This window comes from Mastigoproctus giganteus, chromosome 11 (genome assembly GCF_048544385.1).
Source record: "Mastigoproctus giganteus isolate SK-2022 chromosome 11, ASM4854438v1, whole genome shotgun sequence".
In the NCBI taxonomy this organism is placed as follows: domain Eukaryota; kingdom Metazoa; phylum Arthropoda; class Arachnida; order Uropygi; family Thelyphonidae; genus Mastigoproctus; species Mastigoproctus giganteus.
This window is the reverse complement of record NC_143585.1, coordinates 27,972,716-27,988,985: the sequence shown is the minus strand read 5'-3', so window position 1 is coordinate 27,988,985 and position 16,270 is coordinate 27,972,716. Positions and strand designations below refer to the sequence as shown.

At 37.8% G+C, this 16,270-nt stretch overlaps 1 protein-coding gene across 1 annotated transcript in view; it reads right to left on the bottom strand.

Moving 5' to 3' along the window:
- Pss (phosphatidylserine synthase 1 homolog l(3)77CDf) overlaps positions 1–16,270 on the bottom strand; it is a 115,097-nt gene that overhangs the window by 61,532 nt on the left and 37,295 nt on the right. Inside the window, exon 4 of the mRNA XM_090384645.1 lies at positions 1,585–1,706. Within this exon, the coding sequence (XP_090240771.1) occupies positions 1,585–1,706 (122 nt within the window). The remainder of the gene's footprint in view (positions 1–1,584; positions 1,707–16,270) is intronic.

Genomic DNA, 16,270 nt, shown 5'->3' with positions numbered 1-16,270 from the left:
AACAGAGAATATAATTAAAAGGATCAAAATAAATGAAAAACTACATGAAGTTATATTCTGAGGTAAGTGCAAGAAGAGAACAAGCATGGTCTGATACAATTTTACTAATACATAAATCAATGAAGAACAATATAGTTAATTATATATTTTGGAGTGACACAATCATCCAAACCCAAAAACTTCATCATGATTATATGACAATAACAAATATATTGACCCAACAAAAAGTAAAATGGAAGAAAGTGATGAATTATATAGCCAACTACAAAGATATTATGGATAAAATAAATAAAAGAGAATATATTCTCATAATGGGAGATCTGAAGTCCAAATAGGTAGAAACAAAATACACAACTGCACAGGAACAGATGAAAAATATGTAATCAATAATAATAGTGTTAGATTAATAGATTTTGTAACATCCGAGAGCTGAGATCTTCAGGGAATATGGCTGAATATTTGAAAGACACATTCCTTCCAAGAGAGGTAAGCTTGGGCATAAATAAGTCAATTTTGGCAATTTTAAAGACAAAAGCAGCTCTAGCACAGTTATATTTATGACAATTTTGAAATTACGGATCTGTCGCTTATTTAAAATAATTGTTGTTTATGAGAATAAACAAGAATTATTTAAATGAAAATTAGTTTTTCATCTCACCATAATTTTGACACATCTGAGATTTTAGAAAGGTGAAATGAAGAGCTGAGAGCAACACATGACAGCCATGCAATAAATATTACTCTCCCATTCAGCTAATCCTCAAGCTCCAATGGGAGAGTCATTCAGCATGCTCCAAGGAAAAATACCGAACACATCTAGAGCAACAGAGGTTTAGAGAGAACTTTTCGTAATATCAAATTTAGCATGAGATGAATTAAAAGTAGTGTGGATTTTTTTAAATTGGAAATTCAAAGGCAACATTAGTATGATTAGAGAGAAGTGGAGATTCAAATGGGAGAGAATAGTAATTCTCAACATTCATATACTAAGCATTAACATCAACAATTTGAACTAGGTGAACTGCAGCCAATATCTCATCCACGCAGATAGAAAGATAGCAATTAAAATCTCCAAAGAGAATAACAGACACTTTTAAAATAGCATTCTGAGTAAACCAAGCTAAAAATTCATGATACGTATAAGGCCACAAAGCATGGAGAAAAATAAACACTAATTACTGTTAAATAATAAATATCAGATTTGTACTCAACAATAATGGCTTCAAATTTAACAGAATGAGATTTGATCACTTTAATTACTTTCAGAGACTGATCATTGATGCTTGAAATATTATTAATCAGAGAGACTGAACAACGATACAATAACTGCTCGATATAATACATTAAAAAATGCTAATGCATATAAACATTTTAAAACAATTTTGTTTCTTTCTCACAATCCTAAAAAAAAACTGTAAAGCTACCTATGCTCTCTTTTAACACTAAATACTCCTATTCACATATGAATATACCAAATCATAAAAGAAGCTTTTTTTTTTTTTTTTTCAAATCAATACTCTAATAGCCTATATTTGTATTAAAATGATAAAAAATAAATAAAAAGAAAGAAATAATTCTATTTACCTTTTCATGATCAATTTTAAATGAGATGAGATCTGGATAGAACCAATACATAATTGATTTTACTGTCTTATAGTTTTGAAACAAGATAAAAAGGAGACCCATCTGATAGAGTACACAAAGGCCTATGGGGAAAAAAGAAAATTATTTGGATGAACAATACCAAAAAATTCTAATGAACACAATATACACATACATGAAAATGGAATTTAAAAAAAAAAAAAAAGCTTAAAAACTTATTGCTCTGATTTATGCAACAATTGTTCAGATGGAAAAGCAACAAAAACTTTACTGAAATCTAAACATATTAAGTCAAAATTAATCTCTGCAAAATTAATCTCTTCTTTGTGATAATCTCATAGCAACTAATCAGATTGGTCAGGCATATCCCTCAACAAATCCATGCTATGATTGCCTTATTCATTTGGATCATCTGGATATCCAGATGACCTTGTATGAAGAAAGAAATCTGCATTGCAATAATAATAATAATAGATACAAAACACTGCAATACTGCCTTTCACAGCCACCAGGCCAGGTATTAACAGTGATAATATAGTATATGAAAGAAAAGTTAAAATGAATAAATAATAATAATAACAGAGAACATTCAATAAATCAAACATAAGGAAATACATATATGGAAGCACAAAATTAAGTACAGAAAGTTCAAAGTATAATACAATTAGATACAACAATATACAATTACAATATAGGTATGTACAAATAATTTTACAGTGCAGTACAAAACAGGTAACAATACAGATTCTTATAAATCATATTTGTCTGGGGGGAGGGAGGGGGGAAGAGAGAGAGAATATAACCATGTAATAATGTTATCAAAAAAGTACAAAGTTTGTCATTACTCATCATCATACCAAATAAGTTAGCAAACCTCCTTTGTGGCAGATACCATTTCAAGCCAACAAAAGAATCTGCTGAGCAACAAAAGTATAAGGTGAGCTTCGAGGAGGAGGATCAGGGACAGAGATGCACAAGTTTAAGATGCAGCATGTGCACTCCCTATCACAAGCAAACTTATTAAGGTCAGCATCCAATGACTTGGCATGTGCAAGCAAAAGGGCAGAAACCTACTAGACAAGTGAAGACAAACGAGATGTGAGCACAAAGTTAGGGGTCTTCAAGAGTACACAAGTCTACAAGAGTCCCAGAATGATGGTTCAGATGTCTGGCTAAAGGGCATTTTCTTCACCCTAATCTTTGAATTTGGCAAACTGGCCATTGCAATTTTCTTTAACTGTGGAGGAAGTTTATGTTTATTTATGGCCCAATGGACAGAACAGAATAAGTTACAATTATCTATGGCAAAGTCTCACATGATGCTGCTGAAAGGGACACTGAGTATAAACAGAGCCCCAGTGGTCAAAACTCCTGCAAGATCCCTGAAATACTTAGAGGTAATGATGGATGAGAGACTGACTTTTCTGCTCCATGTTAAATATATTAAAGGAAAGATTAGAATTTTTATATTCAAAAATAAGAACTGTGAAAGTAGAATAGGGTGTGAAAGGGAGGTCTCAACTTGCTATACAGGGTGTTTCAAAAATGATGGTCAATAATTTAAAGGTGAAAAGTACAAAGTAAAATAAGCAAAAAAGTCCCAGTGAACATCGGGCCACAAATGAACCATTTTTGAGATAATGCACATTTTTTGTTCAGATCAGCCACTGACTATGGGAGCACTAGTTTAGCAAAAAGCTTGAATCCTTTGCTAAGGGTGGTTTTATTAAACATAACGTAACACATTTTTAATTTTTGGTTTCAACACTACAGGATTTTACAGACGTTACATGTTACAGGATGTTACAAAAGGTGTTTCAAAATGATGTCCTTGCATCCGTACGCAGCTTTGTAGTCTTCTCTACGTTGAGTTGAGTTGCGAATCCTCTCGGGCATTCCTGGGTCATTTCTGATTTGATGAAAGGCTCCTTCAACCTGACGCTGCAATTTCTCAATTGTGTTAATGTCAAAAGTGTACACCAAGCTTTTTACATGACACCAGATACAAAAATCCATAGGATTTAAGTCGGGTGATATGGAAGGCCTAATTACAGGGCCACCTCTGCCTATCCACCATACCTTCTAGTTATATACCGAGTCACAACTCGAGCAAAATGTGCTGGCGCACCATCATGCACAAACCACATGTTCTGGCGTTGTTGAAGTGGAACATTATCAGACCAAACGTGGCAGTTATAAAAATTAAAATTACCATCACCAGTAAAGTCAGCTTCATCAGTGAACAAAATGTTGCTTAAAAATTAGGAGTTCAGGACACACTGTTGTTGCATCCATTGGCAGAAGTTCACTCTGGGAAGGTAGCCTGTATTGTTGAGACCTTGTATAAGCTGGATATGGGAGGGGTAACAGTAATCAGCAATGTAAAATTCGCCACACACACACTGCTATGACTCAGCACACGCTCTTGCAGAGCAACCCTCCTTGTCAAAATTTCTGGATTTTGTTCTATTCTTTCTAACATCATTTCCTCAACATCAGGTGTTGATGTTGAGGAAATGATGCTTCTGGGGCTACCTGCTCGTACTCCATGTGCAAAGCGCCCATGTTCTCTAAAGCGTCAATGTACCCTGATGAATGCCGCCTGTTGGGCTGCCTTCAGCGGGGAAATGCTTCTTGGTACAAACAAGCAGCTTCGGATGCACTGCCGTTGACTTTACTATATATGAAGTGCATGTCTGCATACTCTTCATTGCTGTAACCTCTTTCCATGTTGGCTATTCTTTGATAAGTACTAGTATGCCTGCTACATCTCAGGGCATTGAGAGAGAGGAAAGGGAGAGAATGAGCATAACCTAACCTAAACAAACAAGTCAGTGGTGGATCCCAACTCTGTAAAGTTCACCTTGTCAGTGATGGATCCCAACTCTGTACAGTTCACCTTGTCAGTGGTGGATCCCAACTCTGTACAGTTCACCTTGTCAGTGGTGGATCCCAACTAGTAATGTGCAATATCTTGAAAACGATTCACTTAAGGACCCATGTTTACTAGGTTTTTTTTTGCATATTGTAGTCTGTACAGTTCATCTTTAAATTATTGGCCATCACTTTTGAAACACCCTGTATAATCGGCATAAAAATACAATTTTTATGCCGATTATTACATATATCGCTGGTGTCCGGGGATACAAAGCAGGGAATAGCGTAATTAAAAAACAACTAATATCAAACAACTCTAGGTGGTAGATGACTCTCATCAACTGGTGCAATACCGCCACTCTGCTTATTGGAGGCTTGAAGTGGTGGAACCCATGTTTAGTCTCCAGAGCTAAGTTCCAGTCAACCCTTCCCCATCTCTTCCATCATGCAGTATGACTGATGACTTTTGAGGTTAAGATGAACATCATGGCGAGATCCAATCTTCCTTACATTTCGAGGGTAAAGCTCTAAAACAGTGTTTGCAGGCCGGCCGCTAGTTAGTACACTGGACCGAACCTATTGGTAACTCTTAGGAGGCTTCCAGATCAGCTAGTGTATAATCTTGCTACCTCTACTCTGCCAGATAGTAGTGTGTATTCAAGTAGTGTGTATTCGGGGGGTATTGTCGGGGCCACGTTATGTCGAGGATCTGGATATATTCTTACCATGTGTACGCCATATCCAAAAATGTCATTACTTCATACAGCATGACCACCCCACTTTTTCTTATTATTGAATTCACCATAAATTGTTGAACTAATAGAGTAAGCTTATCTGCAAAAAGATCTAAACCTCCAAAACACTTCTTAGTTCATTTCACAAATATATGTGGTCTCAATTCTAATCTCAACAATGTCTGTTTCCACTTGCAGTCTCCCAAACCCCACATACTTTTTCTGACAGAATCTCAGTTATCGGTTGATTCAACTACTGCTCACCTCAGTTGCCCAAATTATTCGCTGTATGATGCCTTTCGCCTCAAAGGTGGTACTTGTGCATATATCCATTCCGATATTCCCTGACAGAGACTTGGTGATTTGGAATCTCCTCTTTTCGATCTTCTCTGGCTTAAAATCTCTCTACGTCCTCTACCTCGTTGTGTAAAATTCATCTGTTGTCTCTACCGTTCTCCCAACTCCACTAATCACTTGGAGCTCTTTGACTTCCTCTCTTTGCAACTTGATTTTTTCAGTCCAACTTTCATAACAGTGAAGTAATTTTCCTTGGTGATTTTAATGTTCACAACTCCTGATGGCTTCAGTTTTCTAGTCACACCAACCCAGCTGAGGCTTTTGCAATTACTAATGACCTTGAACAGATTGTTCATTTACCTACAAGGATACTGGACACTCCTAACCATACAGCCATCATGCTTGATCTTTTTCTCACAAACAAACCTTCTAAGTACATGGTCGTGAAGTAAGTGGTCCTTTAGGCATCTCAGATCACAACTTGGTGATTGTCTCTTTTCCAATGGAGCCTTTATCTCATGGCTATTTCCAAACTCGTATTGTTTGGTATTACAAGAATGCAAAATGGGATGACCTGCGAGATTTTTTTTCTTCTTTTCCTTGGTCGGATTACTGTTTCAAAACGTCTGATGTCAATGTTTGCTCAGATCATGTCAGTGAAATTATTCTTGTGGGAATGGAATCCTTTATTCCACACTTCATTTTAAAATCTCATCCTTTATCTAAACCTTGGTTTTCCAATAAATGTGCTAAGGCTGTTCAAGAGAAGAATGTTGCATATTGTAATTGGCTTGTTTCCAATTCTTCAGTTTCATTTTCTGCCTACACCAAAGCTCACCACAATCGTAAAGCAGTTATTAATCAGTCCAAACCAGACTTTGAACGGGCTAAGAGCAGACCACTTGCTTCTTGCCCTAATGGTAGCCGAGCATTCTGATCTCTTGCCAAAGCTATTGGCCCCAACTTTTGCCCATCTCTGCTGCCACCTCTGTCCAAACCAGAAGGTTCTGTTGTCACTTCAGCCAAGGATAAAGCTGACCTGCTAGCATCCCATTTTTCTTTGAGCTCATGTATTAATGATCTTGGTAAAACACCTCCCACCATTCCCAACACGCTACATTCAATGCCTCCTGTGGTCTTCCATCAAAGGATATCAGAAGGATTTTGATGAATCTTGATGCTAAGAAAGCTCCAGGTCCTGATGGTATTTCTCCACTTGTTCTCAAAACCTGTGCTCCTGAACTTACTCCTATTCTTTGCCGCCTTTTTTTCACTTTCTTATTCCAAAGGTGTTTTTCCTTCTGCTTGGAAATTTGCTTATAACCAGCCAGTTCCTAAAAAGGGTGACAAATTCCTCCCATCCAATTATCGTCCCATTGCAATTACTTCTACTCTTTCTAAAGCAATGGAGAAAGCAATTAACCGCCAACCCTTAAACTATCTAGAAACTTTCCATCTGATCAACGATCACCAGTATGGATTCCATCAGTGTCAATCCAAGGGTGATATTCTGGCTTATGTTACCCATTTATGGACAAATTCAATGGATAAGTTCGGTGAAACACAAGCAGTTGCTCTTGACATCTCAAAGGCTTTCCATAGTGTTTGGCATAAAGGTCTTCTAACCAAGCTTCCATCTTATGGTTTGCCATATGTTTTTTGTAATTGGTTATCCAGTTTTCTCTCTGATCACTCACCGAGAGTGGTGGTAGATGGTTCTCTGTCTTCTATCTTCTCCACTAATGCTGGTGTCCCCCAAGGTTCAGTTCTTTCCCTCACTCTTTTCCTCTTGTATATTAATGACCCTTCTTCCATTGACTGGAAATCCTATTCATAGTTTTGCCGATGATAGCACATTGCACTCCACTTTCCATTTTGAGAAACCTTTCCCTGCTCAATCAGCTTCAACTTCTTAAATATCCGCTACCAATTCCTTAAATGCCGATCTCCGGGTAATTCTCCAGTGGGGCAAAGACAACTTAGTTGATTTCAATCCTTCTAAAACTCAGTCTTGTCTTATATCTCACAAAAAGGATTCTTCTGCTCCTATGGTTATCTTTGGTGACACTCTGATTTCTAGGCAAAATGATATATCTCTTTTGGGGATTACCCTGACCTAATCTCTCTTAGCACAAGCACATTACAAATATTGCTTCCTCTGCATTTAAAAAACTTGGTTTTCTCTTTCGCTCTCGGCATTACTTTTCTTCCAAACAGCTGTTTATTCTGTACAAATTGCAAATCTGCTCTACCATGGAATATTGTTCCCACATCTGGGGTGGTGCCCCAAAACCTCTCTCAGGCTTCTAGATTCCATTCACAAGAGGGCAGTTAGGTTAATTAATGACTCATCTCTGACTGAATCTCTCCACTCGCTGTCTCATAGATGTATTGTTTCTGCTGCATGCCTTTTCTACAGATATTTCCATGGGCACCGTTCTTCTGAATTGGCTTCTACAATTCCCACTCTCTCTTTCAAAACAGTCTGAACATGCCGCCACCAGCCAACATCCATTTACTATCCAACTTCAAACTCAGAGAACCAACTTTTCATCTTCCTCATTTATTCATTCAACTGCTGTTTTCTGGAACAACCTTCCTTCATACGTATTTTCTGAAAATTACAGTCTACAGAAGTTCAAGTCTAATGTTAACAAATATCTTCTTTCATCTTCTCAACCTGCAACCCAAGCACGGTACTAAGTACTACAGATTCTATTACCTCTTGTGTTTGGAGTTTTCATAAAAAAAAAAAAAAAAAAAAACATATCAGCTCAGAGGCAAGCCCTTCTGGCAATGACCCGAGCCTGCCAGATTGCTTCCAGTGCTGCATTGCAGGTACTTTCAGGTAAAGAACCTGCAGATTTAATTGTAATATGGAAATATCTTGAATATGCTATGACAGGAGTTATCCTATAAAATAATGGGAATTTAGTCATGTCCTATTGAAGGGAAAGAATATGACAAAAAAGATTTAAAAACAGAAAGAAGAATTAGTAAGGAATTAGAGATTAAATGGCAGGAGCGATGGAACAGTTATGAGCAGGGGAGGGTTACCTATGGAATTTTGCCTTTTGTAACTACGATGAAAGAACCCCAGGGCCTCGCATCTGGTGAGTATGGGGTTGGCACACTCTGAGCTGGATATCATCATTCTTCTCTTTCTTGGTGATTCCCTTCTATTTCTGACTCTCTCTCTCTCTCTCTCTCTCTCTCTCTCTCTCTCAGGGTAACTCGGAAATTTTTTTTGGCTGATGCAGCATAAGCCTCAGGCTTCCTTGCACTATATGTCTAGTAATAATAATAATAATAATAATGCAAAGAATGGCTGGATATGGGTTTGCAGGAGACCATGGTGGTAACTGGTCATGGGCTAAGAGCTAGATTAAGTGAACTGGGAATAGTACCTTTTGGCTTATGTCTCTGTGGGGAATTGTAAAATTCAGAACACATCTACGGCACTATAGATATTATCAGATAGCTAACAGGAAAATGTATGAAGAATTAGGAGTATATTTATAAATAAGATTGTAACGTGGATGAGCCAAAGGCTCAGGTAGCATTGTGCTACAAGAGGTAGAGAAATAAACTGAATTGAATTTATAATAATTATAATAATAAGAGCCAGTGAATTTATAATAATAATTATAATTATTAAAATTAATTACAATAATAAGAGCCAATGAATTTATAAGAACCAAAACTCAACAGTGAAAAGTGGTTTCATTGTGCTAGGGGCAGCAGATGGCCCCTAGTTGTGACATACAAAATATACTGCAAATGCTGTTGCAATCCACTGAAGTTGAGCTGCCAGGGTGAGCAGCTTATCCATGTGATTAGTGAAGCAAAGCTTAAGACCAGACATGACCCCAAGATGAGTATGCTTGTTGACAATTGGGATGGGCACATTACACAGTGTTGGCTGAATACGGGGAGGCATTTTTTGTGAGGAGAATATCATAAATTTAGACTTTTCTGATTTATTTTTAGTCCAAACTATTTGAGGTAGTTTGCAAATTCCAGGAGTGTTATTAATTGATGCAGTTATCACAGCAAGATCAATGGAGGTACAATGTGTGAAGCAATCAGTGTGAGGCACTTCATATCATCAGCATAATAAAGTTATGCCTGGACTCGACACGTTGGGAGATAAGTGCTGTAAACAAGAGCTCAGGTAAGGCGCTATCCTGTGGAATGCCTGAAGAGATACATCGCACACATATAATTGCCCACAGACAATAAGCTGGATTATTCTATTTGGGCGACATGAGTTACACTGTGTTTCTGTTAGCCTTATTATGTAAGTGTTAACTGTCCTAACCAAGGGTTCAAATTCATTCATTTTATTGACAACACTCCTGACATTACTGTACACCACACAGTTATTATTAGAAAAGATGAGAAAATAAAGTGAATAGTGTTTTTTTTTTTGATGATGCTGTACACTATTAATACTAATGATAATTAGTATGGAAACCATACTGGATATGTACACACCAATGGAGGTACAAGCAACAGTTTCTGTGAGCAAAACCCATCCTGCCAATGGAACCACAGGGAACTAGTGGCTTTGTAAAACCTTGATGTCATGTCAGTGCAACATGTTATGAAGTGGTGTTGTGAGTTTGTCAATGGCTGGACAGGCATGGTAGATGATAACAGGAGTAGGTATTCATCAACATCATTTGAACATGTCAAAGAAATTGATGCAGCAGTGATGTCACTTTTCACATGGAACTCTGTACACAAGCATCTGGGCTACCAGAAAGTCTGCAGTAGATGGATTTATAAACAAGATTGTAAAGTGGATGAGCCAAAGGCTCAAGTAGCATTGTACTACAAGAGGTAGAGAAATAAACTGAATTGAAATTATGGCCAATAATAAGAGCCAAAACTCAACAGTGAAAAGTGGCGTTGAAAAGTAAAAACCCAACAGACCAATAAGCAGAAGGAAGCAAGGAATTTTTGGACTGCATTGTTACTGGGGACAAGACTTGGGTGTTTCACTACTTTCCAAGGCTAAGACAAAATCAATGGCATGGAAGCATGCTGATAATTCTGTCTTAGCCTTGGGACAATAGCAAACACCTTGCCTTAGCCAAAGGTTTCTGCCTGTTTTCCCACTCAGAAAAAGGTTGAAGATTACACTGCAGGAAAGGGATGCAACCAGAAATTTGGTGAAAGGGATGCAACTGAGTCATTTTGGTGAATTTCACTCCATGTGGTTCATCAATCAATGTAGCAGGGTATTAGGCCACACTGGCCTAATTGAAGAGTACCAATGAAGAGTAGCCTGGTCCACCATCGAAAAGAGTGCTGCTGTTAAGTGATAATGTATACTGTATGCACCAAAATCAGACCTCTTGAACACCTGAAACTGGGGAACCCTTCCCCATCCACCTTACTGAATCAACTTGGTGCCATCCAACATCCACCTTTCCCATATTTAAAGAGGTATCTATAAGGTAAATGCATCCCATTAGATGAAGGCATTCAAGAGGAGGTGAGACAGTTATTAGAAACACAAGTGCCTAAACAAATTGACTATACTGAAAAATAGTTTAAGGATGTGTCTTTATGAACAATGTGCACTTCAATGTAAACAAATTATATTTGCAATAAAAAAAATATAAACTTTACTTTCTGACTTTCCCTTATACATTTATTTTTGCAGTAGTGTTCATTTCCATATTCCAATACTCATTTGCATTATGTGGTAGTGTGTCTTTATGTCAGTATTTATATAGAATTACTGTTAGCTATTTAAACCTTTGCAGAGTCCAGCATTACTTTCACTATCTTCTCCATGCAGTCTAGCTCTTTCAAACAAATGACTAGATGAAATGTAATATTCAAAAATTATTTATTTTCAGGTTTACATAAACTAATATATACAACAGCATGAAAAAACAATTTAAAAGATCTACTGCAATATTTTTTCCTGGAAGAAAATATTCACAAACCTTCCCTCCTGATAATTGTCAATGTTTGTTTATTTTAGAGTCCCTACTTTGAATTCTATGTTTGTCCTTTTGTTGGTGGGCAGAGATGCAACATCCAAAATATCTGCAGAAAATATTATTTCTCTTCCTGCTAAGTACATTCTTGAAAAATTTAATTCTGTCTGTCCATTCTTCAAACCAATATTTCTCCATATCAGTTTTTTTCATTTAGTCCCATGTGATAACTCCAAAAATCTCCTTCAGTTCATTTAGTGAAACCTAAACCCAGTCACACCATATGGAACAGTTGGAAACTATCTTATTTGTAAGAGCTTCCCTTTTTTAAATGTTTCTTCAGAATGGCCTAACAATTTCTCAATTTTGCCATCAGAAAGGACCATTACTATATCTTGATGGCATGTCTAAATACTTCACCCTAAGACAGAGTATAAGTTACTTTGTAATTTTTACACCAAAAAAAAAAAAAAAAAAAAAATTGCTGTGTATTGGTATTGGTATGATTATTTCTGGCGCAAGGGCTACTTAGGCCATATTGCGCCTATAAACAAGATGAGGATTACATGGTGTCTGTAAAAACAGTTAGAACCAATTATACAGATGTATCCGTTTTAAGAAGCAGAAAAATTCCGGGAGATTTGCATCATTACCTATGAGCTGTCGGAGTGTCAAAGGTTCTTGAAGATTTTGGAGGTTACTGAATGAGGCTTTTCAGGCATCAGTGTATAAGGTACATTCAACGAGAATGTGCTTTATTGTGAGAACAGAGCTGCAGTGTGTACACTGCGGAGGATCGTTTCCTGTAAGAAGAAAAATATGTGTGAGCTGACTGTGCCCGATTCGTGCTCTAGCCAGGATGACTTCTTCCTTTCTGTTTACACTAAAACTGGAAGCCCATAACTGTGGTTCAGGTTTTATTTCACGGAGCTTGTTATTCGGCTGAGATTGCCACAGAAGTGTCCATTGTTCCTTACGTGTATTTTTTATATGGGATCTGTAGTCCATATATGGAACATAGTAATCTGGCGATGCTATGTTGGATGAATGTTTGGCTGCATAGTCTGCTTTTTCATTCCCTGATATCCCAGCGTGGGATCCAGCAAAAGATGACTACTTGCTGGCGATCATGGATATGCATCAGATGAGATATTATAGCTTTTATTAAGGGATGCGTTGCTGAGGAAGAATTTGCAACGCTAAGATTGAACTCTGTGAATCAGTATATATTACACTTTTTTGGATGGACAGGTGAAGAATGTTTTCTAAGGCAAGCTTGATAGCACATAATTCAGCTGTATAACTGCTGCATTTGGTGGGAAGTGAAGCAGAGATAGTGCGAAAGGGAAAGACAGCTGCAGCACTGACTCTACTATCAGACTTGGATCCATCAGTGTATACTTGCGTAAAATTTATTTAGGTAATTTTGTGTGTGAGCAGTATGCAGTTGCTGTATATTGGTATTTGCAAGCGAATGTTTTCCCCAATTTAGGGAATAGCTGTCACAAGATGGTTTAATAAAAGACCATGGAGGATCTGAACTGTTCAGATCATGGAGGATTTTGTCCAGATGTATATTCCAAGTTTGTGATAATTCCTGTAATCTGATGCCAGTAGGTTGAACTGCTCTAGGTTTATTTCTGTAGTACATTGTGAACTGTGGATCATTAAGTATTGGCCAATTGGGGTTAGAAGGCAGACTTTAAATTTTGGCTGCATAGTTCAGAAGTAACATCTTTCTCCTGAGGCTGAGTGGAGGTTCATGGGCTTTGATATAAAGACTTTGCACTGGCGATGTTCTGTAAGCGCTTATGGCAATCCTCAGGGCAGAATGTTGAATGGGGGCAAGACGTGCTAGCACACTTTCCCTAGCAGAATCATACACCGGGGCGCCATAATCGAGGCGAGATCTGATTAGGGCTCTGTACAAGTGAAGTAAGGTGTACTGATCTGCACCTCACGATGTAGAAGAGATAATTCTTAATAAGTTCATTTTTTTCTGGCAAGCAGTCTTTAGATGTGTGATATATTCTGAAAAGTTCAGTTTATTATCAAAAATCAGACCAAGGAGACGAATGCTATTCACTACTGTGATGGGATGATTTGTTAGTTGTACCTCTGGATCTGGATGCATCTTTCGTTTATTACAAAAGTGAATGACTCTAGATTTCTGATAGGATAATCGGTAACCATTCTGTGTCATCCATAGCTCAATATTATTTATAGATGTTTGCAGCTGCCTTTCAATGAAGCTCATGTTTTGCGAGCTGCAAGAGACAGTCAGATCATCAGCATAGAGGTATGAATTTACAGCTTTTGGAATATTTTTTGTCATCTGATTTATTCTAATTACAAATAAGGTTGCACTGAGTACAGAGCCCTGCGGGACTCCTTCTTTTTGTATGTATGTTTACGAAAGGACTTGCCGATAGCGAACTTGAAAGATTCTGTGTTGTAGGAAATTCTGTATGAAATAAGGTAAGTGTCCTCTCAGGTCCAGGGAATGAAGATCTCTCAGGATACCAAACCGCCAAGTGGTGTCAAAGGCCTTCTCTATGTCAAGACATACCATTACTAGATGTTTATTTTGGATAAACGCATTCCTGATATTTGTTTCTGCTTTGATCATGAGATCTAGAGATGATCGGTGTTTTCGGAAACCAAATTGATTGTCAGAGATAATATTTTGGGAATCAAGATACCACATTAGTCGACGGTATATCATTTTTTCTATGGTTTTACTTAAGCAGCTTGTGAGCGAAATGGGTCTGTAATTGTTTGGAATAGAATGATCTTTCCCTGGTTTGGGTATTGCCAGTACAAAAGCATGACGCCAGAAGCTGGGGAAGGAATGCTCCATAAATATGCGATTGTAGAAGGTCAGTAGCGAAGATAATGATTTATTGTCTAGATGTTGTAGCATTATGTAGTATATTCCATCCGGGCCAGCAGCACTGTTCTTAGCGGTGGATAAAGCTTCTTGAAGTTCTACCAAAGTAAGTGGTGTATTGTATTGGAAAGAGGATGTAGTTCTAAATTTCGGATGGCATTTTTCCGCCAAAGCTTTAATCTTTTGAAATGATGGATCATATGCTGTAGAGTCAGACAACTGTGAAAATACCGTCCCTAGAGTATTTGCAATCTCTGCAGGAGTAGATAGCTCCTGTCCACTCACAGTGAAAAGTGGGGACGACAAAGGGGGAAATTTACCATTTAATTGTCTTATTTTTCTCCAAATAATTCTTACATCGGTATTTTTATTAATTGTAGTTGCGAATCGAACCCAAGAGTCTCTTTTTGCTTTCTTTCTAATATGACGGGCTTTAGCTCTAATTTTCTTGTAATTTATAAGATTAGTGGTGGTAGGATGTTGCGGAATAAATTCCATGCACGTTTTTTTTTTTTTTTTTTATATTCTTACAGTCCTCGTTCCACCAATAATTTCTGGTTCTACAAGTGCTTGACTTTGACTGTGGGATGGCAGTGGACGCAGCTGCTAGAATCTGTTTTGTAATATGGTCGGCAACTGTGTCAATCGGATGAGATTTGATGATCTGATTGTCGAAGGATACGTTAGTAGTATACTTGCCCAGTCTGCTTTGGAAAATTTCCATTTTGTGTGAGTTTCTGAAGGTATGCAGTGTGACGTTTCAATTTTACATATTATAGGGTAGTGGTCACTGTTGAGTGGATCATCCAGAGCTGTCCACTGGATACTAGGGAAAAGGATTGGAGAGCAGATAGAGATATCTATTGAAGAGACTGTTCCTGTTGGGAGGTGGAGGTAAGTTGGTGAACCAGTATTTAATATGGTTAAATTTCGTCTTTCAATAAGTATTTCAATGATTTTTCCTCGTCCATCTGTATTGGAAGAACCCCACAATGGATGGTGTCCATTGAAGTCACCCAATAAGCAGAAACGGGTTGGCAACTGCTGAATGAGATCTTCAAGTTCATGTAGGTACAAGGGCGACTGGGTGGCAAGTAGATTGAAGCAAGTGTTAGGGTAACGCCAATGGCTATTCGTGTGGCAACAATTTCAACAGTGGTTTGCAACTGAATGCGTTTGCAGGCTACTCTTCCATCTATAAGTATCGCTACCCCTCCGTGAGCATTATTAGTCTGTCTTGCCGAAAGGGAGGACAGACCTGTCAAGCAGGTCTGTCTTGCCGAAAGAGAGTGTGATATTTTATCGAAGTAGACACCTGAGGTGTTAAATATGTCTCTTGTAAACAGATTCCAATTGGTTTATAATGCTTAATTATCTCGTGGATGTCGTCGATATTGCTGCGAAAGCCTCTACAGTTCCATTGGATGATGTTTTTCATTGTTTGGATTTAAATGAAGAAGCTGTGTCTGTCTGCTTTTTGGAAATCTGTTTCTGTTGGTCAATTTTTATTTTGTCTCTCTTTGAAAATATTGGTCTGGCCTCTATTACATCTTCTGGATGAATGTCCAGAATGGTTTCCGTTTCTTCATGAGAGCAAGTCTCATTTGTGCCATGAAGAAGGATTCAGCATGCTGCTTGTTACCAGGATCAGAGTTTTCTGTTTGAGTAGATCTTACAGGAATTGTAAGAGTAACAGGAGGTATCGTGACTGGTGTGTTATTAGATCTATTAGAAGTCTGTTGCTTTGAGGACTGAGGTACAGTGGAGAGTACAGTTCGAGCCCATTCAGAAATAGAGATGCCTGGCGGGATTGATGTATCTGTTTGAACTGATATTGAGTGAAATTTTTGAGCAGCGTCAGCATATGTACGTTTTGGCATCGGTATTAGTTGCTGTAATTGTTTTCTGGCTTC